The sequence below is a fragment of the Solea senegalensis genome, linkage group LG3 (assembly GCF_019176455.1).
Source record: "Solea senegalensis isolate Sse05_10M linkage group LG3, IFAPA_SoseM_1, whole genome shotgun sequence".
Lineage (NCBI taxonomy): Eukaryota > Metazoa > Chordata > Actinopteri > Pleuronectiformes > Soleidae > Solea > Solea senegalensis.
This window is the reverse complement of record NC_058023.1, coordinates 18,314,836-18,342,646: the sequence shown is the minus strand read 5'-3', so window position 1 is coordinate 18,342,646 and position 27,811 is coordinate 18,314,836. Positions and strand designations below refer to the sequence as shown.

At 39.9% G+C, this 27,811-nt stretch overlaps 1 protein-coding gene across 3 annotated transcripts; it reads right to left on the bottom strand.

Annotated features, from left to right (window-relative positions):
* Positions 1–371: 371 nt before the first annotated feature.
* On the bottom strand, positions 372–27,811 carry ipo8 (importin 8). 3 transcript variants are annotated; one of them, XM_044021893.1, is made up of 25 exons: positions 27,498–27,811; positions 25,735–25,816; positions 25,311–25,467; positions 24,558–24,716; positions 23,733–23,889; positions 22,587–22,676; positions 20,646–20,740; positions 20,465–20,549; positions 20,226–20,360; positions 18,558–18,657; positions 18,280–18,356; positions 17,425–17,541; positions 16,697–16,786; positions 16,091–16,256; positions 15,124–15,284; positions 14,912–15,037; positions 14,754–14,829; positions 13,011–13,136; positions 9,369–9,466; positions 9,179–9,274; positions 6,264–6,484; positions 4,692–4,897; positions 2,707–2,928; positions 1,731–1,884; positions 372–1,115 (listed from the first exon to the last, which is right to left on the bottom strand). In XM_044021893.1, the coding sequence occupies exons 1-24, from the start codon at positions 27,579–27,581 to the stop codon at positions 1,751–1,753; spliced, it is 3,060 nt and encodes a 1,019-aa protein (XP_043877828.1). In that variant the 5' UTR covers positions 27,582–27,811; the 3' UTR covers positions 372–1,115; positions 1,731–1,750. The 3 variants fall into 3 exon arrangements, with proteins under 3 accessions (XP_043877828.1, XP_043877829.1, XP_043877830.1); XM_044021894.1 differs by having other exon boundaries at positions 1,755–1,884; XM_044021895.1 differs by having other exon boundaries at positions 14,763–14,829.

Below are 27,811 nucleotides of genomic sequence, written 5' to 3'. Positions count from 1 at the left end.
CAGGTAGTCGGCTGACCTAATTTTTTGGGCACATAATGTTGCTGAACCTAGACCTGACCGACTGCAGCAAACACAGATCATAGCACTGCCCCCACAGGTTGTACAGCAGGCACTAGGCATGATGGGTGCATCACTTCATCAGTTAAATCCAGGTGGCGACTTGGTCAGGCAGTGTATGTCTGTAAGAGGATCTTTAACAAACACCACATCCCTGTAAACCCTGGAACACCATAGAAACCCCATCCACAGGAACCCAAGCTCAAATCCAGTTTCCTATATCTACAGCATTGAGCAACATATATGCATTTTGTGGGATTGTGTAACAGACACTTAAATACAGTCATTTGTAAAGTCAAGTAACAGCACACAACTGATTTTGAATTAATTTTTATGACTTCCTTAAATTAGCTCAAAAACCATTACAAAAACAAAACCCAGGAACAAAAAACAACCCAAAAAACAATTCTTCTCCTTAGACCTTTCATTTACAACTCATTTGTGTAACAATAGACTTGGAGTCCCTAAGTCTTAAGAGCTCACACTTCCAGTTTGAAGTCTGGCACCCTGACAGACAGACGACATAAAGAAAGACATACAGATGGCAGAAAGAAAGACAGACACACACCCCAACAGACAGAGGTCTTGTCTTTTTGTGAGATGATAAAAAAAGTGTTCACTTACAGAGATTAAAACAAGTGCTTATAATTGGTACAAACACTCACACACAGGTTCACAGGTCCGTGCAGCTATCGTTTTAAGGACTCTCACTGACTTCAATTCATCTGCACAGCCTAACCACAACACACGCGCACACACACACGCACACACACGCACACGCACACACACACATCCACTTTGCTGGTCATAGACATTTGAATTCATGCGCACAAACACACAGGTTGGCAGTTCTGTCCAGTAGGAGTCTGTGGTTCTATACAGGGCTCTAAGATCCAAACTGATATAATGCCACTGCACCCCCTGGTGCTTGATCATCCATCCATCCATCCTTCCAGCCATCCTCTGATGTGGATGTGGTTCTGATGTGGACTGAAGTCATTCAGAAGCGACCAAAACTCTCTTCAGGTCTGACATTGCAAATCTTCACCATCAGTTCTCTGAAAATACATAAAGACGGCATTTTACTCTTAACAGAACTCAAACAGTTTTATGTTCAAGACTTCAAATTTGAATGCAATGTTTCTAAACAGATGTAGCCTTATGTTATTTATCTTATTTACACAGAGGCATGTCATTTCTGTCTATACATGGTCACACATTTACAATTATCCTCTGCTCTTAAAGTGTCATCATCATCAGATTAATCAATCATCATCTTGATAATTGATTAATTTGTTTGAGTGTTGTTTTTCAGCTTCTTAAATGTAAATATAAGTACTAAAAACGAATAATTTTATAATTGCGATTTTTGAACAAAACACAAATTTAATAACATCATCATTTTGAGGTTTGGAATGATTTTATAGGCCAAAGTAATAACTGATTAATAGAATATTTACTCACTTTTAGAACAACAGAGATGGACTGTGTTCTTTTACTTTTCATTTGAAAAAATACAAAATAAAAAACCCTAAAAATGATCACAATTTTGAAAAATGCAGAACAATTTTATTATCAAATAATAACTGATCAATCATTGCAGCCCTTCATGCAGCTCTCTGAATGTTTAGGCATCCTCTAACATCTCTGTTATCTGCGTATCTGTATCTCACTTTTTCCCAGTGTATTTCCCTCACCACTGGCCCTTGGTGGCGGTACTCCTGCGCTGCTGGGAGATGCTGTAGATTTCTTGGAGCTGTTTCTTCTGATCATCACTGAGTGGACCAGTCAGACTCTGGTACCAGGCTGCATCAGTGCTCTGGACCCCTAATACATATAAAAAGCCAGGTGTGTGTGTGTGTACATAAATACATATATTTAAATTAATTTCTTTAAACTTTAAACACAGTTTCTCAAAAAAGGCATCTTGATGTTTTAAACAGAAACAGAGAAACACAAAATAAAAAAGCACTACACGAACAACTGACACTGGTGAAACTGGTGGGCGATCGATTAAAGATCAGACATGATGCTCTGTTCAGAGCTGTGAAAGAGAGAGGGAGGGGGAGAGAGAAAGAGAGACACTGTTGGACAAGCGCACACAAGTCAGGGAGGGCAAGAGAGACAACACAAACTCACATAGAGAGAAAGAGGGAGAGGAAAACGGCACGCACGCACACACACTTAGTTTTGTCCGACAAGCTGTAAGGGAAATTTTGAAAATGAAACTTTCTGCCCAAAACATCGTTGCACCATAGACCGTAACCAGGATGGGCTTGGTTTACCTGCACATGTGACCACATTGCCACCGAAAGTAAACAAACACGTTAATATTTTTAACGCGTTCAATTATTTAAATGAATCGCCAAAATTAACTTATTAACGCTAACAGCACTAGATAGACAGACAGACAGACATGTCCAAAAGCCTCTCATAGAACATAGAAATAAAAGATTAATGCCTCGTAGATGATTAAATTGAATGGCCAGAACTAATACACAACAAAAACACATGCAGCTTTATTTCTCCTTTTATTTTTTTTTACCACTAACAGAATCCGTCATAGTGATGGAGATCTTTAATCTGTGTTCGAGACTCCTCTTGTGCTTTAGTTGTGGCTCTAACTAAATATTGAAATGGATGACTTACTGAGCAGGGTGCATGTGAAGAACTGATACTCGTCCTCTCCATTGTCATAGTCCAGGGGTGTGCTGTACTCCTCTAGGGGTGTTCCTTCAAAGCCATCGTCATCCCAGTAGTCATCTTCATCTTCATCATCTGCCTCACCTCCCTGACACATCAGTGTGCTGGACTGCTGCTGAACGGCATTTCGGTTTTCGTTCACCTCATCTTCATCACTGGGAATCTCCTCTGCCAACAAAGAACATTCATGAACATAAAATCCTTTAAAAGCGATAGAGACCGAGTCTAAATGCTTGCCCTCAAAACCAGCATTGTCTGATTAAATCTACAGATTTATGTCTTTGACATCTCAAGACATCTAGGTTGCTCCTTGATTTTACTGGTAGACGGCCTTTATTGACTGAAAAATGGAAGTTTGTGCTGCTTTGTTAACCATTCACCTCCATCTCCACCTCCTCAGTAATCTTCTGACCTGCTGCAGTTTCACAGGAACTGTCTTTCACTTCAATCAGCAGCCATACATACATTTATTTGTAATTACCAACACCATTTTACCACAGATTTTTTCTTCTTCTGATGGTTCAAATCTTATTTCAGGTTACAATGTGGAGCTTTTATTTATCTTCTCTACACTGTATTTACCCTGTATATACCCTATACATACTCTCTATATACTCTCTACACACTCTCTACACTGTATATACCTACCCTGTATAGTTGAAAATTTAAAATTTAAATTTAATTTAAATTCATCCTTGTCACGTACAAAGGACTTAAAGATCAGGAATTGTAGTACTATAAACATGTCATAATTGATTCAGAACTGTCCTGTCTAAACCTATAACTTTAGACAACTGTTATATACTGTACACTTCTGTTTCTACGTCACCTCCTCCTTGTGTCCCATTGTTCCTTTCACCCCAACCAGTCGAGGCAGATTGCATTACATGTCATTTAGCAGACGCTTTTATCCAAAGCGACTTACGAGGGAATTGAGTACAATCAGCCAGGGGTGGAGTTGAACTTGTGACCATGATGTCTTTTGCACACAGGGTACCGGTCTTAACCACTGAGCCACTCCACCCCCTGGCTGCACACCTATTGAGTCTGGTTCTGTCATAGATTTCTTCCTGTTACAAGGGAGTTTTTCCTCTTCACCGATTTCTAGTGCTTGCTCATTGTGTGAACTGTTGTGTTTCTCTTCCCTGTATAATACTGTAAAGGTTTCTGCTTTACTATGTACAGTGCCTTGAGATAATGAAAGTTATGATTTGGCGCTTAAAAAATTGTCATTGAATTATTCACTTGGCTCCTCCTGAATCTTTTATCTCTCTCTCTCTACTTGTTACTGTGACTATATAGAGACACAGAAGCGAACTCGCACCGATACACACAAAGTGACAATAGGCGTGTCTGTAAAATCAGACAAACAAATAACAAACATGTTGAGAAGCAATGTTCATTGCTTTGATTGCACCTACAGCATGTATGCGAGTATGTCACTTTATTGGGGACCATATAAGTCCAAGACTGTGACTGTAAACACATCTCTGTTCTCTCTGTCATGATTTAATCTGCTTTGTATTTTTAATCATACATAATGGGGTTTTCCCCTCCTTCCTTCTTTCTTTGTCTCCAGTGTAGCCAATTTGGCGACTGGTGTTTCTGGTGTTATTGGAGACTTTTGTGGTGTTTGCAGACTCTCGTGTGAAAGCACGTATCACTCTGCAGTTACTGTGCTCAACTAGCAGTGGGTGCTGCTGGGATCCCCTCCCAAAGCACTCGCAGCCGGTCAGTCTCACGGTTGCGTCTGTTCCAGTCTGCAGTCAGAGCAGAGAGGAGACCCTCACCACTCCGCGTCCAGGCTGCTAATGAATTGCGCATGCGCATGGCCGCCTCTGTTCATTTAGCGACTTCTAGCGACTTTTAGGACAGCCAATAGCAACTGTCCTTACAGAGGAGTTGGCAACAGTGTTTGTCTCTTCTCTCACCATTTTGGTCTTCCTCCTGAGGCCCTACCTGGGCCAGCATATTGGGTTTGTTGATCAGGCGAGAGGCATATATATGTTTGAGGCCCAGGAAAAGGAGTAGGATGGAGGGGACAATCTGGGCGGCGACACTGTCCAGCACTGCTGGTCGGCTGGGCAGTTCCATCAGCACACTTAGTCCAATGATACACATCTTACGGTCATGAAGTCTGAGGAGTGAATCAGGGAGAGAAAGGAAGAGAGAGACAGAATGAGGGCAACTGACCAATTTCTGAAAAGGCTTTATCTAAGAACCCATACAACAGTGATCAAGAACAAAGGGAGGGGGCGCTAGTGAGATGAGAGCAGTGTGGACGGGTTTTTTAGAGCTCCTCACAGCACACCATATCTTAATATTCAAAACTGCTTTTTTGAACATTTAAACCTGCACAAGGTGGAAAGGGAGCTGGCCGCCAGCTAGCCGACACGCCAGCTAATGCTAGCCGTGATCTAGCTAGCAAGTATTACTCTTTTTATTCACATGTGCACAGATCATACATACAGATCGATTATTTTCTGGTCGATTCCAGATTAACTTCTAACATTAACCACACTAAATATTACAACATAATATCTGATCACAGCCCCATTAATCTTAAATTGTGCTCACCTAGACTAGCCTACAGTTGGCATTTTAATCCCCATCTCCTTGAGGGTCAGGCTTTTAAAACACACATCACTACGCACATATCACAGTTTCTTGAGACCATGGGGAGGTGAACGACACAATACTGTGGGAAACTCTCAAAGTGTACATTAGAGGATAAATCATTTCTTATGAAGCAACACTGAAAAGGACTAAGCGAGGCAGATTGAAAAAGAGCTACAAACTGCTGAACAGTTCTGCTGAAATTAACTACTATTACAACATCATTCTTAAATTAAAGTACGAGTATTGAAACTTAAACACAGGCACTTTGAGTTTGGTGACAAGCCACAAAAGCTACTGGCAAAGCAGGTCAAAGCAGGAGAACAAGCAAAACGAGCTATTTATAAAATAAAAACTAAACCTGGAGACATGCTTACAAACACCCACAGTTCGATTCTACCTCCACCACCTATCCTTTTCATTCCTCATGAGTTTTCTCAACAACATTTTCATTGTTGACAAGAAAACCTTGGTGAGTAAGCTATGCTTGAACGTGTAGCATAGCACAGGAAATCTCCACATGCATCATAAGGACACAGACTTAACTACGAAAACAACCCTGTTAACACAGGCAACTCTTCCATCCTCATTTGGAGCGTAACTCAAAATTCAACCTGTGGTAAAGCTATAGATGTGTTTTGTAGCATCAGACATGCAACCTTATTCAGTGGTGGAAGTTCCTGGATTTAAAAACTTAATTAGCATACTGGAACCACACTACGAAATGCCAAGCAGGTAGCATCTTACTACAAAAGTGTTGCCTTCCATGTATAATGTCAAGGCAAAAGTTACTGCAAGTACGAGCAGTGCAGATTTAGTGGCCTTAATTTCTGTGCATGTTTATAATATATTTTTAACTTTTTAATAAAACAAATTTCCCTTCTCACCCCATGAAGAACTCGGTGTCATTCATCCACTGGTTGATGAAGTGGGCAGTGATGGGTTGTGGGCTGTGTGGGAAGTGCATGTTGTCCACAGTGTGTATGAGCAGCGCTGGGTTGTAATAGAGAGCGGCGATAGCCACCTGCAGGCACATGGTTCTCAGCTCACTGGTCTTCACACCTCTCATCAGACGCTCCAGCACTGCCTCCACAAACAGAGGGATGCACTGCAAAAAAAAACAGACATCAGGCCCATACACTTCACTTTTGTGAGTCAGTCAAACCATAGGGTAAACATGTTCAGATTTGACAGATCTACAAGATTTTAATATTTTGATCATTTTTTTCAATTAATTGATTAGTTCATAGGTCCATAAAATGTCAGAAAACATTGAAAAATGTTCATAGGTGTTTCAAAAACATTGAAATGATGATATTCTCAAATATCTTGTTTTTTGTTTTGTCCACAAACAAAAATGTATTAATCTTTGTTTTCGCTCACTAGTGTGTGCTCGTCCTCACTCTCTCTCTGTGTTCATTTTTCTACTGTACAAGGGTGTTTGTGGAGCTATATAAATAAAATTGACTTGACCTGACATGACATTATTTGGAGCAAAGAAACAAGAAAATACTCATATTTCAGAAGCTGAAAACTTTAATTAGATTAAAAAATATTTTAAATTAATTTAAAAGATTTAATTATTTAAAAAAACACTCAGACGATTAATAAATTATCAAAATACTTGATTAATAATCAATACATTTTTACAGCTCTATATCAATTTTGATGTGTTATAAGTTGATATTAAAGCACCGACAAGTGACGGTTTAGTTGAACCAGAGCCTCACACTCATTTTCGACACATGATCTGGTCTTGCTTACTTTCAAAAAAATGACATTATAGTGAGTGTTGTAGGCATAATTCACCATTATCTGTACACACAGCCGGATTAACGCAAAGGCAAACCAGGCACGTGCCTAGGGCCTGATTGGCAGGGGGGGCCCAGACAGAGGGACAAAAAAAAAAAAAGGAGGAGCAAAAGAAGAGGCAGGGGGCTATACAGCAGTTTCTGTCGGGCAGCCGTCCGACAGCTGTGAACCTGCTTGTATCAGCAGAGCCAGAGGCCGAGTCCAGCCCGGAGACGCGGTGGAAGACGCTGTGGCGCCGTCAACATCAGCTCCATCACAGAATGACCAAATGATGGAAGAACAGCAGCCAGCCAGACAGAGTAAGCCCAGTATAGTTCTGAAGGAGCCTCTAGGCTATGTTTGGTGAGTCTGCAGGTCCAGAGAACTGTGAAGCATTCCTGATTCACACATTATGTCATCTGTGACTGCTTGTCACAAGAATTGCAACAACACAAAGACGCATACAAAAATGTGGAGGAGAAATTTGGTTTCCTTACTGGATTTTGAAGACATTATTGAGGACTTTGCCTCATCAAAACACAGGAGAAAGCATCTGTAAATGTATCTGTTTCCATTTTAAAATCTAAATCTGAATAAGTAAAGTGAATATTAAAATCAAATGTAAAATGCATATTAATTAAATGTATAATATAGGGCTATACTTTCTACTATTATGAAATGACATTTGAGGAACAAACCAAATATATTCAAATCTCAAACAGCTGTCTTTCATCTTATGTATACATTTTATTATTTCTCCACAAGATCATGATGATGCTGTCAATACGTGTTTGTTTCTGCTGCGATGGAGGCCTGAGATGCTGGAAGGCTTTAGCAAGCTCCTGAGTGGAGCATGCTAAATGGTTTCCTCAGTAAGTGATGCTGGTTTTATTTATTATTATTTATTGTTGGACAGTTTCTAAATGTGATGACATCATAGCAGAGTCATGCAGAGGGTGGATTCACCACTCCAGGAGATACTTTCATCACTGCATTGCAAGAGATGATAGTCGTTGAAGATAGACAGACAGGAACGCCAGAATGATTTAACTATATTCAGTTACAATATGTAATGTTATATTGTTCACATTTGTGCACAGCTCTACCAAAAGGGTGTTTCTTATGTTTGTTCTAAATAAGCGACTGCAGTGTATTTTTCTTTCGCACAATGCTGGAGAATTGCATAGAGTATATACAGTAAAAATGTGAAATGTACGTATTCAAGACTTCTCATTTTGATGACACTGGCAGTTTCATTGACATAGTTTGCCATGACACACTGTGCATGGTGTGTTGTGTTACAACTAAATCTAGTTAACTCAAGTATTGAAAAACAATAACCATATTCAGATGTTATTGACCATTTAAGCCCTGTTTTATACTTTCATCTCATACTTTTACACAAAATTGCAGATCTACAAGCTTACAACTCACATGTTGCAATGTGATGTGTTTTGAGTATGTAGATCTGCTATGTTCACAGTTTTTGATCATTTCAACCAATAATGAAATCTCCAAAATTAGGTCACAAGAGTTAAAGTGTTTAAAGTGTCAACAAGCATCTTTTTTAGTGCCAACAGTCCAATTTTGTTCATGAAGGACATCACTGACTACTGTTACAATAAAATGATATGCAGATATATTTTAATGGGTACATTATGTTGAGCTGTAGTGTCTGTTTTCCTAAATTCTTAAAAAATAAAAAGTGTTTGTCTATTTTTCACATCATTATACTATTGTTTTCAACTAGCCAACGTTCTGATTGCATGCAGACTCATTTTTTTCATGTAATCTTGTTCAAACTTAACCTGTTCCACACTACTCCTCTACTTTTCATCTCCAGATTTGTGATAGGCAGCAGGCAGCTGTGTGGTAATGAGTGATAAATAAACACTCTCGAATCTTAAATCCTTTCTCCAGGCCAAATTTTTTTCTGTCTCTGAGTAAATTCTATCATTATAAAAGACGAGTGCATTAAAGTGCAACGAGTCCATCTCCATCTCTTACTGACCTGGTCGATGCCTCTGCCTCTGCACTGCAGGATGATGACCTCCAACAGTTTGGCAGCGTGACACTCAGCATCCTCTCCTGGATCTGTGGTTAGCACCTACAGGTCAAAGGTCAGAAAACTGTGTAGTTAACACTGTGGAAAGTGAACTTATGTTCAGATTTGATGCAACTGTGAGGAAATATAGTCTGACCTTTTTGCACATGCTGTAGATGACCTCTAAGTGTTTTGGGTTGGACAAGAGCATGTCTGTATCCACGGTAACATAATTGTGCAAGAGAGGCATCATATCTGTAATACAAACACAAACCATGATTTAAATTGCTACCATTTTACCCTCCTAAACATGTGGTCCATTTTGGGATTTTTAAGTGATCTAAAGTTTTGCACTGTTCGGTTTAATTCTTGTGTCAAACATCGCACTCATGGCTCTCCCAGTGACAACACCCTCTAACCAATCAGTAAATAGCAGTCTGTTGATGTCACATTTTAGTATCGGCTCAGCTGGCTTAGAACCTCACCAGAGCAGGTACCAAAAAAAATCACCATGTACCAGCTACTATCCCAAATGGAAAAGCAGAAAAACCAAGTAGAGTTGAGTCGAGCCGAGTAGTGCTAGAACTGTGGACAGGGAAAAGCACCATAACAAGGTGCTCTGTGCTTCACATGCTGGGAAGAGAAAATGGACAGAGCAATAGCTCCAGCATTTAAAAAGGGGGAAAGAGTTTGGGACAATGAGCCTCCTGCTCAACGCGAGTCTTCTTATTTGCATTCCACTGTTTTCCTGCCATCTATTTTTGTAAAATGCTGCCACACGGCCGGTTAAAGAACGTCCACGTTCTTCAACTGTCTGTCTCTAGTGGGTTGGGCTAATCCAAAATAGTGAAAACAAGTGGGGTGTTCTCTGAAGACACGCTGTTACCTGTGAAACAGGGGTGCTCTGGAAACAGCTCCATTAGCACTCTGTACTTTCCTCCTGATAAAATAAAATGAACCATAGACTGTATGAAATTAACACGGCAAAAATCGATCCGAATTTTAGTCGAGCCAGAACGTATCGACCAGTCGACTGGGACTTTACAGCCCTAATGGAGTTGCTGAAGAAAGAACTGCGGGACTTCAGAGAGGAAATTAACCAGAAGTTAAACACCATCGTTACTGATTTAAAAGAAGTAACAGACAGAGTCGAGGATACGGAACAGAGAGCAGCTGAACTTGAGGAGTGGAACGCCGACACCAAAGAGGTATTTTCCCATACTCTGGAAGCTAACGGACATGGAGGCACGGCCTCGCAGGAATAACATACGCATCCTCTGAATTACAACGGGATCCGAGGGAAAGGACATACAGGACTTTCTAGAAAGATTTATTAAAAACAGAATTGTCGCTCACCGACGCCTCCCTCGGTATACAAACCACCGCCAGGATCCAATCCAAGATCTATAATCGTCTATTTCCTGGAACTTAAAATTAAAGAGCTGGCGTTTCGATCTGCTTGGAAAATTAAATCGATTCACCATGACAAGTGTTTTTTTAACAAGACTACCTGACCAAAGTAATTATGAAAAGAAAGGCTTACTCCTCCATCAGACAGAAGCTTAAAGAGAAGGGGCTTCGTATCCACACGCTGTACCCTGCGAAACTCTGGGTGTTTTTTGACACCGGACCAGTCATCTATAACAACGCAACGGAGGCAACAGATGACCTGATCAAAAGAGGATTTATCTCAGGCTGCTCCGGAGCCGTGATCAACGTGGAACCTGAAACCATGGTGAGAGCGAGACACCATCCCTGGGAAAGAGCAGGTGTGACATCCCGCCGAGGCAGAGGAACACACCTGAAACACATCCAGGATAAACTGAAGAGATTCCAACACATCAAAAACACGGCATGAAAGCGGTCACATACTATTAATGGACTGAGTAATACTGTGATTACTACCACAGGTCTGTATTAACACTAGCATATGAAGAAAACAAGCAAGTTTTCCTATTGTAATCACCATTGAAACTTTCCCCACCTAACTTTGGAAGTAAATTAGGAAGTCAACTCTGTTAAATATGTGTAATTTTATGTCAAGTTCAACTTTGTTTTGCAGACAGAATTTCATTTGTTCGGGTCATCTAGGTGTTTAAATGTTCAGGTAAACATTATTTCTTTGATGCAGAGTGAAATGCCACACCAGGAGTACAAAGTTGTCACTCTTAATGTGAATGGTTTAAATAATCCTCTAAAAAGAAGCAAAGAAACTGCCAAAATGAAGAGAGAGAACCAAGACATAATCTTTTGGCAAGAAACACATCTTTCAAATACCGAACATGAAAAGTTGCTATAATTGAGTCATTGACTACTTGTTAAAGGTTTTATTGATCGTAAAGAAGTAACACTATTGAATGTCTACAGGCCACCAGGGAATGATAAACAGCTGATTAAGAAGGTTTTTGATAGCTACAGAAACATCTGGGGTGTACATATAAGGAGGAGACAGGAATATCCAGTTACGTCCCTCCATAGACTCTTCTAATAAAACAAAACAAGTCCTGAAGCACTACATGCTAAAAAGCACTTTAATGAAATGGGCCTGATTGATATATAGAGAGAGCTACACCCACTGGATAAATGTTTTACTTTTTTTTTCACATCCTCATTCTGCGTACTCAAGAATTGACTCATGATCATATTATTAGGAACAAAAACAATGTGTTAAAAGTAGTTTTATACCTCCAGATTCTTTTACTCAACATCTTTATCTTCAACTCTAATTTATGTGTTCATCACATTTATCAGTAACTTTATGAACCGATAGTGATGATAAGACAAGCAGCCTCCCCGGGAATCAATAGTGAAGGTCTCAGTGCATCACATGGTCACAGCTCCACAGTCCACACCATCATCTGCCCCGTGTACACGATGTCAGTATGAATCCACACAGCAGCTCGTTAATATATCGATCCTAAATCCTAATGAGCGACAAATAAATAACTAAAACCTGCTTTGTTCTAATCATTTAAAAAATGTAAAAGAAAACCCCTCATTGCCTTAATTTATTCACATTTCTCATAAAGTTTTCACATCGTACACTTCCCTGACAGTAGCGTGGTTCCCGAGACGCCACATGACCGCGCTTTGCTGTGCTAGTACACATCTGTGACGTCACTCTGGGAAATAAGATTTTTCTGGGCTTTTTATGGCCTTTAGGAAGGTTTTACAAATGTGAAACTCCATGAATTAAAAATATAGAATATAAAGATCTATAAAAGCCTATGTCTATGTCTCGAGGTGTCCTGTGGACACTTTTACAGGTGTCTCTTTTACTATTGTGGTCAATGGGAAAATTGCTTTTTGGGCCACATGAGTATTTTTTGTTGCAGTACCACGAGTGGCCACCATGACAAAATTGTCTTCAAGGCAGAGGGGGAGGTGCTCTATCCACCTCTTATAATACATCCATGGGGACACTAGTAAAACGGCGTTTGCATGTTCTCTCCACGTGTGTGTGGGTTCTCTCCGTGTTCTTAGGCTCGTCCTTGGAGTCGCCGACTCCGTGCCTCATATGACCACACCTCAAAAAACATGGACCAGTCCTCTAGCTCTATCAAAATCACTACATGATGTTTCTAAAATAAAGTGCTATACACACCAGCTTAAAAAGATATTTGCAGCACAATGCCATTGAGGCTGAACACAACATTTCTGAACACAGCTTTAACACAGAGGCTTCATAATATTATTACTATTATGGTTATTATGAAAGCAACAAGTCATAGAGGTTTATGATACCGTATCAAGCTCTACACACTGTCAGCATCATTAGTCTGTTTCATGTGGGAGCTACCTGTGAAGTAGTCAAAGCAGTCATGTTGGAAGACCTCGTACAGGATTCCCAGTAGCTGCCACATCTGAGGGGAGATCGTCTGACAAGTGAGGCCAAACGCCAGGGACAAGATCTCCTCATAGAATTCTGCAGAGAGGAAGAAAGAGTAAAATGCTAGTACAGCTGACACACACATTCACAACATATGGTTTTTAAAATAGAATCAAATGAGGTTAAGGGACAGAAAGAAATGGACAGTGTTGAAATCAACCAAATCATGTTATTGACGTACTAGTACTGATTCCTACAGTGATCCAATCCCACTCGTGGGTGTTCGACACTTCTCAAAATCAGTTATGGTTATTAACGTGATACTGGGAAAAAAATTAACAAATCACAACAACTAAGAGTCTGTTTTGAGAGAAAGAATAATTAGTGACAGAATAACACCAACTGATCACTGGTAGTTAATGTCATAAAGGGTAAACTGGTAAGAGTAAGAGTAAGAACAGGAAAAAAGGCTTATATACCGTTCCCTTGACTTTTGGAATGATAACTCCCTTGATTGAAGTAACTGAATCAGAATCAGAATAGCCTTTATTGTCGTTATTGTGTGGACAACGAAATTTGGGTGCCACTCCCTTGGTGCAAAATACAAATATATAAATAACAATTTTAAAAGAGAAAATAGAAATATTAACAATAAAATAAGAATAAGAAATGTTGTTTACATTTTTCCAGAAACTATGACTATGTATAAATTAACATAAGAAAACAAAAATATAGCAGCAAGACCGGTGTAAAAACAGAAAAAAGAAGGTTGGCAAGCACATTCTTAGAAACTGCATCTGTTTCATTGTGCACTGCAGTGTGACAGATGTATACATCTGTTTGTATGTATTGTTGAATTTTGTGACCATGATATAACGCTGCCTTCTGGCCAGTTTAATCTCGGCCTGCCCCACACTAGAGGCTAGTGGTGCTGATCTGGCCCTTCTGACAACCCTGGGGGAGTTCTGAACAGATTATCTGGGCAAATTGTCCTGTAGTGTAGTTTTTTGCGTTTCTTTGAACAAAACATCACATGCACACACAACACCTATTAAGTGTGCACACACATTACGCTTTATTTTTGTCCAACAAGCCGTCGGGTAACGTTTTAAAATGAGACTAAAAGTCTGTCCTTATCCATCGCTGTGCCTTAGACTGTCCTGTAATCAGGATGGCTCGATTTGCCTGCACACGTGACCACGTCACCACCGGAAATAAGGATTTTATTAAGTATTTTGTTACGTGACTAAAATCTGTTTTTCCTTGTTTGCCCAATGGCAGTCATGTTAGTGTGGGTACCAGACATCATCCTATTGGCAGGGCACACTGGCAGCTCACTCTGCCCAAGTGGCTTCTGATCATTTGTCAGAACCTCATACAATAAATGCCCATACCATCAGTTTAATGTCATTACTAAATATACTAAATATTGAACTTTTAGTTCTGCAACACTGCAAAAATCTACAGTTATGAATACCGAAATAACATTTTGATGAAAAAGTTGTTTTTTTAATGTTTGTGCGAAAAAGCGGGCAAAGGATCATAGCCAGGGAGCAAATGAATTCATGAAACAAACCTGTGATGAATTCAGTATTAGCTACACCTTTTTAAGCTCAGATGCAATCAGTGAAGTGTTGACACATCTGCAATGTGAGTGAGACTGCATGTGTGTGTGTGTGTGTTGCTTTGACACTGGAAGGCTCGTGCACACACCTGCCATACCTATGATGGGCTTCTGCAAGACCAGGCCAATCACCTGCAAACAGATCCCTTCAAGTTGCTGAGTGATCTGAAATGTTTCAACAAACCACACATTACAAAAAAGGTGGGAACACCAGGCAGTGTGTGTGTGTGCGTGTGTGTACTGAGACCTCTTTGTGATCCTCCATGACCGTGAGAATAGTGTCGATGGTGCTAAGGATGCCGAGGGCCATGACAGTCTTGTCCTCATTCTCTTCATACTCCTCACTCTGAAGGACCCTGGTGAAGATCTCTGCCTGCCCAACAAACACACTTACAGGTTACATATAACATCAAATCATCTATGATGAAAACATAAGAAATGCGTGTTTTGTCTTCCTACCAGATTTTGCGTCATGTCCACAGCTATGGCCGCCACTTCCTGGTTGTACTCACAGATCATCTTCTGAATTACATTGGTCAAATCATCATTCTCTGTCTCTTTGACCACGTGTAGCAGTTCCTGCATGACCGGACGGATATACGGCCTGATGTACAGCTTGGCTACACACACGAAAACAGAGCACATGTTTGTCACACTATATTTGTGATGTGTATTTGAAACATTCTTTTCATTACACATTAAAGTGATAGCATAGTTTTTTTTGAAGTGTGGTTGTTTGAGGTACCGACACACAGTCAGTTCTGACTCTTCTGTGTTTATGAGGCATGCTCACACTGAAAACATGGCTGCCAGTGGGGACACTAGTAAAACAAAAGGTCTGGGTGTCCTCCTCGACAGCACCCTCTCTTTCACATCCCATATCAATAATGTTACCTCGTCCGCCTACTTCCACAGCCAACTCACTTCTGTCTGGTCTCCCTCAGAAAACCCTCCACAAACTGCAACTGGTTCAGAACTCTGCTGCCCGTATCATCTCACAAACCCCCTCCATCCATCACATCACACCCGTCTTACAGCAGCTCCACTGGCTTCCAATCACACAACGCATCAATTATAAAACACTGCTCCTCACTTTCAAAGCTATAGGGCTGGTTCGAATCCAGGTGTTCCTGTAGTCATGAGAACCGTGACGAACGAGACGCTTGAGAAATCTACAGTGGTGTGGTCTACATGATACGCAGTTATACACCATATACCACCACAAAAGATAAATAAAATGAATGGTCTATATTTATATAGAACCTTTCTGGTCTTGATGACCACTCAAAGTTGCTTTACACTAGAGTTCGGCACCCATTCACTCACTTCATGCAGCACATCTATGTGGGGTTAAGTATTTCAGCCACACTTAAAAAACCTGAAGTATCACTCTTATATCAACAGCAAAGCAATGAAGTCCACAGACCTTGTTCCTGGTTGCTGACCAATGCTTGCAGAGCAATGGCAGCCTCCACCTTGACAGGCATCTCTTTGTCGTTGATCAGATTCTGTTTTACCAACTCCACAGCGTTCCTCAGAACCACATCGTCATGGTAACGCAGTGAGCTGAAGCAGTGGAGCACCCAGCACGCCTGACAAGACCCAGCAGAAAGAGAGCAGATTAACACAGCAACTGGAAAGTTCTCATTCAATCTACAGTGTTCCTATTGTAATCAGGCCTGAAAACATTGCTTATTACAGCTTTCTTAATGCATTTGAAAGACAAGAATGAATGAATGAATAACTTTTATTGGCAAATCACACTTTTATCTCTTATAATTTTAATATCTACTTTGATTTTGATGTAATTTTCACATCTTGCCCTTATAATTAATTTAATTTTAATATTTTGCTTTCATTCTGTGATTTTTTTTATGTGTTTCTATGCCTTTGTAAAGCACTTTGAGCTGCCCTGTGCATAAATAGTGCTATATAAATAATCTTGCCTTTCCTAGATCTCTGACACCACCTGAAACACAACAAACACATACAACCTTTTTACCATGTGAAGCAGTAATAGAGGTTCACCTACTCTGGCTCGTAGGTAACCACTGGTAGAGTTAAGCAAAGGGAAGACGTAGTTCTGCAACAACAGCTCCATCTGCTCCCTGTACATCCGCTTCTGGAGAATCACAGACAGCACAGCACATCATTTTGACAGTTCCTTAAAGGCTGCATCTGGTCATGGTTTCATGTCATTTATTTTACAAAGCGGAATTTCTTTGTTTGTTGGATAAAGTACCACAGGGGGTATGGTGGATCAGTGGTAGAGAGCAGGGGCATAGGATTAGGTAGGGACACGTCCCTGCCAATATCCAGCCTCTGCTGTGTAGTCCCTATCGATGCACCCGCTGTCCGTAGTGTTTAAGCAATGATTATGGTACACAAAGGGTTAACAGTCGGTCTCTGCTAAGGGTCCCGCCGCTAACCTTGCACATTGCACACAACACTGCTAGTAATTACGACTCAATGTTTGTTCTGCGTAGGTCTAGTTTATGTACATCAAGCAATGCAGGGCGTATGAAAGGTGGTGTTGTAACAAACAAGAGCACATCAGTGGCAGGACACATACCTACTCAACTTAATTTCTTTCTTGCACAAATTCAAGACCCATGTCTTTTTAGAGCAATTATTAAAAACTTTCAAGGACCTTGAATTTTATTCCAAATGAACACTTTCAAGAATTTCAAGCACCCATGGGAACCCTGCATATGAAAACAAAACAGACACATAGATGTGTTTCTGTGGATGTGTGTGCACCTTCAATAAAAGGTCACTCAGAGCACCAATGCAGTGCAGTGCTCCATCTTTCCTGCAGGGGTCAGCAGAGGGGTTCATCAGTATCTGGTGGCAGAACTCCATCATGTGGGGAAGAACCTGCGATTAAAATGAAACCACTTAATTGAACCAGTTTAACTGATTTAATCACTGTTCTACTCTTCTTCTCAAAGAAATTGTTTTTCATGCTACTGTTATGTCCCTCTGGGACATAACATGTTCTCAGCAGGCAGGTTACACACTAGACAGAACTTTTACAGTGTTAGATCAAAGATGTCACATCTCAGACTATGATTTCTGATCAGCATGCATTTCCTAAAACCTCATGATACCCCTCTAAAAAAACATCTACTGAGAACAATATAAGAAAGAATTCACTCATTCCACAGACATTAGATTCACTTTATGTGTTAAGTGAGTGAGGGTTTTTTTGGCTCTCCAATGAAAGCTATTTTGTAGCCTATTATTCTATGTTCATCACTCTCAGATACCTCCCAGAGGGCAACAGCTTGCAAAAGTGACATCTAAAGTGGGATGAGTCTTATTTTACACTCCCCTGAGGCAGCTTGTTTGGAAAAAGACACTTTTCACAGCAAAGATATTAAGATATGGACTGCATCATGTGTCTGATCTTTGCTGCCACCTACTGACTTGAATCTGCACTGCACATTAAGTGTTCCATTAAATGGTTAAGATGTATGCAATGTAAATATATGCAATATTGACATATTGCCCATTCGAAACTACTCAACAACTATGCATTACTGTTGATGTGTTAAGACCTCATGCAGTTGACGGGAGCCAGTTCATCTAGACCAGAGAGAAAAGGCTCCTCACCTCCTTGCGCTTGCGGGCAGCTTTACATAAGAGGCTCTGAGCAGCGGTGGCAGGGAGGGCATGATCATCATACATGTCTGTGACCGAGACAAAGACAAAGAAGAAAATTAAACAACATATTTCGCAGCATGCAGACATTCAGTCCCTGTGATTTTTTTTCACTGTACACAAACTGTGATGCTACAAGGTGCTACTCAACCTCGGGCAAACTCGTCATAGGTATAATGTTGGCTGAGAGAGATTTCTAAAATGGAAGAACAGGATGTTTGAATACTCACTGAACTTCATGCGGATGTATTCATAGGGGTCTTCCTGCCACAGTTTCTCATCCTCATCTTTGTAACACATGAGAGGGAAGACGACGTCTTGGCAAATGGTCTGTCAGACATGAAGGTCCTTTATAAACTCAGGAGGACGACTACAGTGTAGTGTTGATTTAAAAACAACACTCAATAAAAATAAGACCAATTTAACAAGATACGTGATATACAAGAATGCTTTCACTTCCTCATAAAGTGATGGCTCAGGTTTCTTTAAGTGTGACTATGAGCTACTAACACAGTCAGAGCTCACGGAGTCATGAGTGTCTCATGAACCAGCCTGAGACATATACACTCTCTCAGTGAAAACATGGCATCCACCTGGGAAATAAAGTATTTTAGCCTCCTAACTAAATATCCTAAGAATATGTTCACTACTTCATCTCACCATTAAACAGCATTTTCCAAAAAGAAAACGACAGATTTTAGCTCATGGGAACAAAGAAGCTTCTGGTCTGCTGCTACCTCGTTTGATAGATTTGTGTCACTAGTGTAAATCAAATCAAGGATTTCTTACACAAAAGTCACAATGTAACACAATTGAACATGATTTAGGCCATTGCTGACTTTGCTTTTGGACTTTAGTGCCAAGAGTGAGCGGTTTACAAAGTGACACTTGGAAAAGTCTAAGAGAGAGTCAAAGCATTCTGAAGATATTGTAGGGAGACAAGGGAGTTGTAATGTTGATCAACTGCTGCCTCCAGTGACACAAACTTATCAAATGAGGCACAGCCGAATACCAGCAGTCACGTGTCCCTATGAGCTAGAAACACTGATTTTCTCTATGGACTTTGGTGCAAGCAAGTGAGTGGTTTGATTGTCTAATGGTGAGATAAAGCAGCAAATGCATTCTTTACTTAATCAAGTGTTGGGGGACATTACCCTGTGTCAAGTGAGACAACTTAAAATGGGGGCTTTTGTATCAGTTATTGGCTATCAAAAATGAATAATAATTATATCAACAAATGTAATAAAATGAACACATTTATTTATTAAAGTTCTTCAGGTTTTTTTAAAACTTTTTATACCAAGTATAAGCTCAGAAAATATTCAGCTCTTAAAGTAGCACCATTATAACCAACATTAGGCAGAGCAGCTCCAGACTTTTCACAGGAGGCAGATTTATTCCCAATAAGATAATTTGCTCTCTCATCATCCTCCTCCTCTTCCTCACATATACTACAGGTGGAGCAAGAGATAAGGTGACTCTAATTATCATTATTTAATTTATTATTATTATTTGTTTCATTTTCTATGCGCTCAAAATTCCTCAGCTCCATTCCGATCACATACACCGATATACAGTAGAACAGTATTTCTAATTTTCCTCCAAGTACCACCAGAGGAAACTCACGTACCACAGTTTGAGAACCACGGACTTAAACGATTAAAATCACATTTTTAAAGAATAGCGACTATTATCATTACTGTCAAAATGCCCAAAAATAGAGATATTTTTTGGGCATATCACCAACCCCTAACACAGATTCAGCCTAGACACTAAAAACTACAGTGAAAGGTGTCATATTTGTTTACACAGTAGGGCAATAATTGCACAGTTAGTGATTATCATCCCTTTAATATGAGATATGAATGGAAGTGGGCAGGGTTTGATGTCTGACCCACCTGCATATGTGGCTTCATCTGTTTCCAGGTCAGGGAGTGTGACAGGCTCTGGTTGAGGTAGTTGAGGCACTGCTGCAGGACACGGGGTGTGATGTACTGCTTCTGTCTGTGCTGGTCCACCACTTTAAGCAGGACCTGTACCGATGTCAAAAACGAGCACAACACAAGAAGAAAAGCAATCAGAGTATGAGCAACAAAGAGAAAATCCAAAGAAACATCCTGCAGTCTCACATCCTCACCTGTTGTATGCCAACTGCGTATGTCTTTAGGAAAAAATCTGCAAACTCGCTGTACTCCTTTGTCACATTGCCAGGACTTCCATACCTGTATTTCAGAGCAGAAACATGTAAACAGCTTGTCATGTCACTCTAAAATCTCTAAATCTGGTGACTGATGTGAAGTGGTGGCAACTTCACTCACCGCTCAAAAAGTCTGGTAAGGATTCCCAACGACCACTTCTTACACTTCCACCATGCCAGTTCAGGACGGTCGTCCTCATCAACCTCCAGCGTCTCCTGACAAACAAACAGACACACTGTATGGTCAGATCAAGGATCAGTGGGTCGTGGGCCACCAACCAGAATGTGCTGGGTTACGTCACAATACATGAACATTTCTCTCTGTGCAAGACACTTCACCCAGTCATCTTGGAAGATAGTACATTCTCTGTCCATCTTGGCTAGTGCTCATCAGCAACAGCCCCTCTAAGCTGTGGGGTCCCACAAAGCTCTGTTTTAAGGCCCTCTCTTGTTTCCTGCCTTTGGTGTCCATCTTTAAAAAACATTGTTTCTTTTGCTGATGATGTTGAGATCTACCTTCCCCCAAAACCTTCCCTAACAAGGACTCAATTAAATCCTAAAGGAATTGTTTCCAAGATATTCAATCATGAATGAATATATATTTCTTAAGCCTAAACATTTTATATGGAAAATCTGATCTTGGACCTTGGTCCTCTCCCATCTTTTAGTCATTCCTCCATGAAAAAGTTTGCGGTGTTCATTAACAATGCTTTCAAAATGGATAAACAGATCAACTCACATGTAAAAAGCAAACAAAACATTTTCTCTAATTTACAAATTGCCAGCAAATCCTAGGTTACATTTAAAAAGAAGACAGCAAGAGAAACATTTACACATCATTTCTCCTATCTTCACATCAACTAACCAATGTTTATCTCATGATAGACATAAGTGTCTGGGTGGTGGGTGGGGCATGTTGACAGCTCTGTTGTCTACGAGCAGTGGGGTATCCATGCCGCATCTTTCCCCTCAGTTTTAATTACACATTAGATACCAGCATTCATAGGCTTTATCTAAAGGGACTTCCTTAAATGGGGTCATGAAAAATACCAGAACTGAGTATTTCTCACAGCTCATATCTTCCAACAGGAAAAAGTCCTGTTTGACATCATCAGCTCCATTGTTTGTCCAGCTGTCCCTCGACCGGGCCGGTGGAGTGTCCGTACCACATCTTTCCTCTCCATTTTAACTGTACACTATATACCAACATACCCATATCACACATCACACACACATGCACACACACCACCAAATCATTCCCTGGTGGGCTGGGGCCTTGGAGGTGGACGTGAGTGCTGACATGAGTGCTCTCCTGACTGGACGCCTGACTCCTGCTCACTCCTTGGCCATGTTGGGGCGGGGCAGCTGTGGTGGCCTGGAAGCACTGCTAGATGCAGGGGATCTGGTCCCCTTCGCCACAGTTTGGGGTGTACTACTGGATGTTTGGTGGGGCCCTGTCCAGGGCATTGCAGGATTAGACCAATGGTCCCTACCTATGCCTGGGGGATCTGCCCTGGACTAGCTCGGGGGTCGGGGGGGGGGGTTAATGGTGCACTGTTGTGGAGCAGCAATATTGACCTTCTGCATTTACAGCAACTGACACATTCTGTCACTCTAAACGTCTCTTTTGTCATCATGATGACTAAAGTGCAGAAAAGATGTTCAACTCGATTTCTAATAGTGTGAACTTCCTCTTCTCTCTGTGTTTGCCGTGACTTTCCAGTCATGGTCAGATTTTTTGACTATTTATGGTCAATTAGCTCACAAAAGCTGCGCCGCATTACAAGTTGGTTGTGCTTTATAAAGAGAAACTGGTGTGGGACATGCGTGCACATGGTTTGATACATCCGAATATTTTTTTGCGTAAGCAAATCCTGCGTTTCCTACGTACTCCAACTTTTCAGCCATACCTACACACATTTATATAAATGAGGCCCCTGGTTTTTGGGTTAGGCACTAGGTTGTGATGGTTATGGTTAGGTAAGGGGCCACTGAAAGCATTATATCTATGATATGTCCTCACTAAGATATAAAAACAAGTTTGTGTGCGTGTGTGGCTTACAGCAGGGACGTCTCGGTCCATGATAGCTCTGAAGATTTCCATCCACTGTGTCATCACTGCATTGTTGATCAGCTGGAGAGGCAGCGAGTACTGCAGGACAATAAGGACATTACTGCTCTTATCAACATCATTATTACTTACTGTATGTGCTTGGTACGAATTTGCTGGATTGAGACTGGGAGAAGTAGGGGTGTCATTCTCCAAATCCTTGATTTGATTTTCAATTTTAAGGACACGATTCAATTCAATTCTCAGTCTTTTTCTCTCATTTACCTCGGATGTGTCTGCCATTTATAGACTTTAGTGTAGGATCATTGGATTTATGTCATGATAACTCATTTAATTTGTGTATTCCCATTTTGATTGTCTACATGGTGTCATGAGGGATATAATATCCACCATGAAGGTCCAGCAATCTGTTGTTAGGGCCACTAAATTAAATACTAATTAAATGCTTAAATCCAAGGTTTTCCACCATCAAATAAGGCTGCATATCGGATGCTACAAACACATCTATAGAGCTAGTTATCGCTGAAGCGAGAGTTGAATTTTGCAAATGAGGGCGGATGAGTTCCCTGTGTTAGCGGAGTTGTTTTCGTAGTTACGTCTACGTCTTAGACATAAGACGTAGCATAACAAAGCTGACACACTGTGGTTTTCTTGTCGACAACGCGAACATTGTTGACAAAACTCACGGGTAATGCAAATTAGGAGCAGGAGTAAGTAAGCATATTTACATTTCATGTTAATGTATACACAGTAGTTCATCACTGCTCATATTGGGTTTTCTTAATCTTATTTCTTATTTTCTTCCCAAGTGTTATTTTAGTCCTGCTACACTAGAGGATAATTGATTTCGGCCCAATCGTTGGCCCAATTTTAGGCTGATTTTAACATGATTTTTACGTGGGACACATCAGACTCTTCCCGATTTGAAATCCTAAGTATTAAACATGTTTGATAAACTTACGACTGAAAGGGGGTTTAATGTACAGTGCCTTGAGATAATGTATGTTATGTTATGTTATGTTACTTCCAAGAGCAACTGATTGTTTCACCTCAGTGGTATAGATGAGGTGTGAAGTTCATCCTAAAATGAACCATTTGTTAGCATCTTGTCTGATTACAAAAGAGTTGAACACACACCTGTACAAGAGCGTGGAAGATCTTAAGGATCTGCTTTTGAATGAGGACAGAGAAGATGGTGCCGTCGACCAGCAGCTGACTGATGAGCTGCTGGATTCTTGGCAGAAAGATCTGCATGGCTGCCAAGAGGGGTTCCCTCTCATCTGCCTTTCTGTATCTGAGGTACAAACACACACAAACATGCATCAATGCTGCCATGTGATTGCTCAATTAGATTTTTCCATTAATGAATTGAAAATGGCCAGACGGACAGAAATCTCAAAGACCCTCCAGCATCTCAATGGAGATGTGATTTGCACAGTCGTACACTTTGTTTTTTACCTGAAACATATCATTTTTGGTAACATTCCTCTGGTGCGAAAACACATTTCTCTAAAACCTCTATCTCCTACATGGCAGTGAGAATTTGTATGAAAAAAGTGTGATTTAAAAGGTGCTGCATATGTGCTCATCAAGACTAGAAAATAATTATATAAATAGAGAACATTTATATTAATACTTAAGGTAAATGGTCTATACCCAAAGATTGGGTCAGGACCTACAGATTTTTCTCAACATTTTAGTTAGATTTATATGTACATTTTATATGTATTTTAAATAGCATTTATGAAATAAGTTGCAATTAACTTAACCTTTTGTAAATTATTGATCTACCAATACAAAATGGTATTAGGCAACTCATTTACAGCTATGTCTAGCTGTAAATTAGTCGCCACAACATGTACAAATTTGCCTTTCATCACAATTTATATTGTGATTTGGTTGTTGTTGAAAAAAAGAGGATCCCTATATAGAAAGCTTTAGAAAACACTGGTCTATACTCACTCATAAGTTTTAACCAACTGATAGAGAGCCAGCAGGCTGCCATACCAGCTGCCACTGTTCTGAGACTGCAGATACATGCCGATCTTGTCCACGATAGCTGTCCAGCGGCCAGGGAAGTCGTGCTTGATGATTGCTCGTAGACACATAGTCAGCTGAGCGCTAGAGACAGTACAAACACATATGCAGTCACTAACGGCTATAGTGAAGAACCAACGGTCAGTTTTACTTAGTACACAGTACAGTATATGTTGATTATTCAGGAACTCTGGTGGTGATTCTAGACGTCTGCTGATGTTGATAAACCCATCTTTAATTTTTTATGGCTATTCATCTTGTCCTATGTTTTGAAATGTGAATCAATGACAGTCTTTGAAAAGTTAGAGTTATAAGTAAATTCTTGGTCACTTTCACAACTACTAGTACCACTAGTAAAAAACTACAACTTGAAAATGAGTGGGGGACAAGAGGAAAACTCTGAAAAGGAAGACTTTTATATAAATGTTAACAATGTAAAAATAACATAATAAGTTACTCATCTTAACTCCCTAATGTTAAGATGACCCCTCTAGGGTCAAGGTTCATAGTCTTTTTAAAATCTCTAATGTTCTCTATGTTCTTTCCTATGCAGATGCAACACTCCACTTCACACTCTCTACCACTGTTTTTAAGTTTTAAGTCATCTGCTGAGAATGAACAGAATTTTTTTTATTTGAGCAGCCATACAGAAGGGGGTTGTGTATGTATTGCGTTTACCGTATGGACTCTGGACAGCGGATGATGCCCTCCACAATATGATCTCTGATCTGCTGCCGGTCGTTCTCGTGGATATTGAAGGGAAAGACAACCTCACCCAGAGATGGCTCCCTGTCCTGCCAATACTGACTCACCATATTCTTCAGGTAGATGGCAGCTATAAATATAAATATAAATACACATATATATATATATTTATATATATATATGTACACATATATATATATATATATATATATATATACATATATACACATATATATATACATACACACACATAGTGAGAGAGAGAGAGAGAGTGAGATATAGTAGAGAGAGGGATAGTTATGAATACAACATTGCATAATTACTTATCACAACAAGCTATATGTTGGGATTCCGAATGCGATTCATTTAGTAATGGAATAATAATCAGCAGTCTTACCTGCCTGGCGAATGGGAAATTCCACCTGCTCCGACACAATAATCTGGAGCAGAGTTGGTGCAAAGTTGATGATCTTGTAGGACTGCATCACAAAGCAGTAAAGATGAGTTTGACATATTTAAACTGAGTCGTTAACTAAACTTAAATCCAGATTTAAATTTTAGGCACAAGAGTCAAAGTCAAAAAGTCAAAGCGCATATGAGAAACTATGGTACCTCTCAGGGAACATATAAATAAATAAATAAATAAATAAATAAATAAAATGATTGAGTCATAGTAGCATTGTGGGATACTGTAAACTTTCCATTAAATTAGAGGGAATAAGCCACATATTTATGGAATTAGATTTGTGTCAATATTTTCAAACAACACTTTTTAAAATATATTAATTTAATCATTCATATAAAGAACAAACCAGGGAGCGCAAAGGAAGGCAACAGAATCTGAATACAGATTATAGTTGATCAGTGCACATTGCCTCTTTCTATTAACAAATGTCTCAGTGGATAAAATATGCTTTTCATAATCAATTAATCTGTTGTTTAGTTCCTCGATTAATCAATCACTTAGAAAAAGTTGAAATATGTTGATCAGTGTTTCCCAAAACTTAAAGTTATGATGTTCTCAAATGTCTTGTTTTGTCCACAAACCAAGATTATTCAGTTTAATTGATTTCTCTGTTATGTGGAGCTTAAAAACCAGAAAATACCCAAATTTAAGAAGCTGAAAAATCAGAAAGCTAACTATTAATAATTTGTTTATCTTGTAAATCTATACATTTCTATATGTCTATACATAAGACCCTGTTTTGTCAATTACTCTGTTTTCTTGCTTCCATGTCTTTCTTACCATAGAAAGATTCAAGATTCAAGTTTTCACATGTGACAAATAAAAACTTAAATCTTGAATCTTTCTATGGTACTGTGCACCTAGACACTTGAATTTAATAAATGTACTACCTGCCAACTCATGAAGCTGAAACCAGTAATTTTTTATAATTAAAACAACTTTCAGATTTTTAGCTTCTTAAATCTGAATATGTTCTGGTTTCTTTGCTCCATAACAAATACATAATTAAACTGAATCATTTTGGTTTGTGGACAAAACGTTTGAGAACATCTTCATTTCCAGGTTTTAGAAACATTTTCTGAAATTTTACAGACCCTAACCCATGGGCTCGTTTATTCGAGAAAATAATTGACAGATTAATCGATTATAAAAATCGTTAGTTGCAGCCATAATTACATTAAAAATGTTGACTGTAATGTCTTGGCAACAGACAGTATTAAAAAGAGGTGTGATTTTGAGTGCACAAAACGCATGTTTATTAATCGATTATTTGTTTCAGCCCTACATGTATGTGCAATAAATCCCTGCCATTTTATTGATCAAATATTAAGTCTATTGTTGGTATTTAAGCTAACTACTGTATGTTGGCAATGTAGAAGACCGCACTCTAGTGTTGACATGATCAACTCTGAGTCTCACTGCTCTTGATGTTTCAGCTTTTGGAAGTAACTCCTATTGTTAAGAGGGGAAAACGCTGTAATCACGCTGCCGATCGCTGGCTGGTGATCTCGGGCCTCCTGGCACAAACAGCCAGAACAGGGGTGAACTTTTACCAGTATAAGACCGAGATGGACGACACAAACACGGCCTGCCCCCCACCACAAACACCGGCATCATTTCTGAGCCAAAAATGGGTTCCTACAGCTGCGCTCTGAAAACAAACATACAAAGCAGAACTACTTGAGCTCACCCACCTGATTGAGCTCATTCTCTGCCGCTATCCTCAGGTTTGGGTCGATGGTTCCTTTCAGAGCCTGGATTATTCTGTTAGGATCCATATGTGTCCAATTCCACAATCCTCACAGTTATAACATATGTAGCTCTGGCTAACGATTGTGTCTTCTGCTCGAACTGATCTGCAGCGACTGTAGCCAATTTCAGAGAGGTAGTGGCACAGCTTCCGGTAAGTGCTTTCAAAATAAAAGTCTCATGGGGGAAGCAGTAGAATACCAGTGCAGTATTAACGAGTTATATTGAAAATGAAACTTCCTGTCATTCCGTTGTTTCA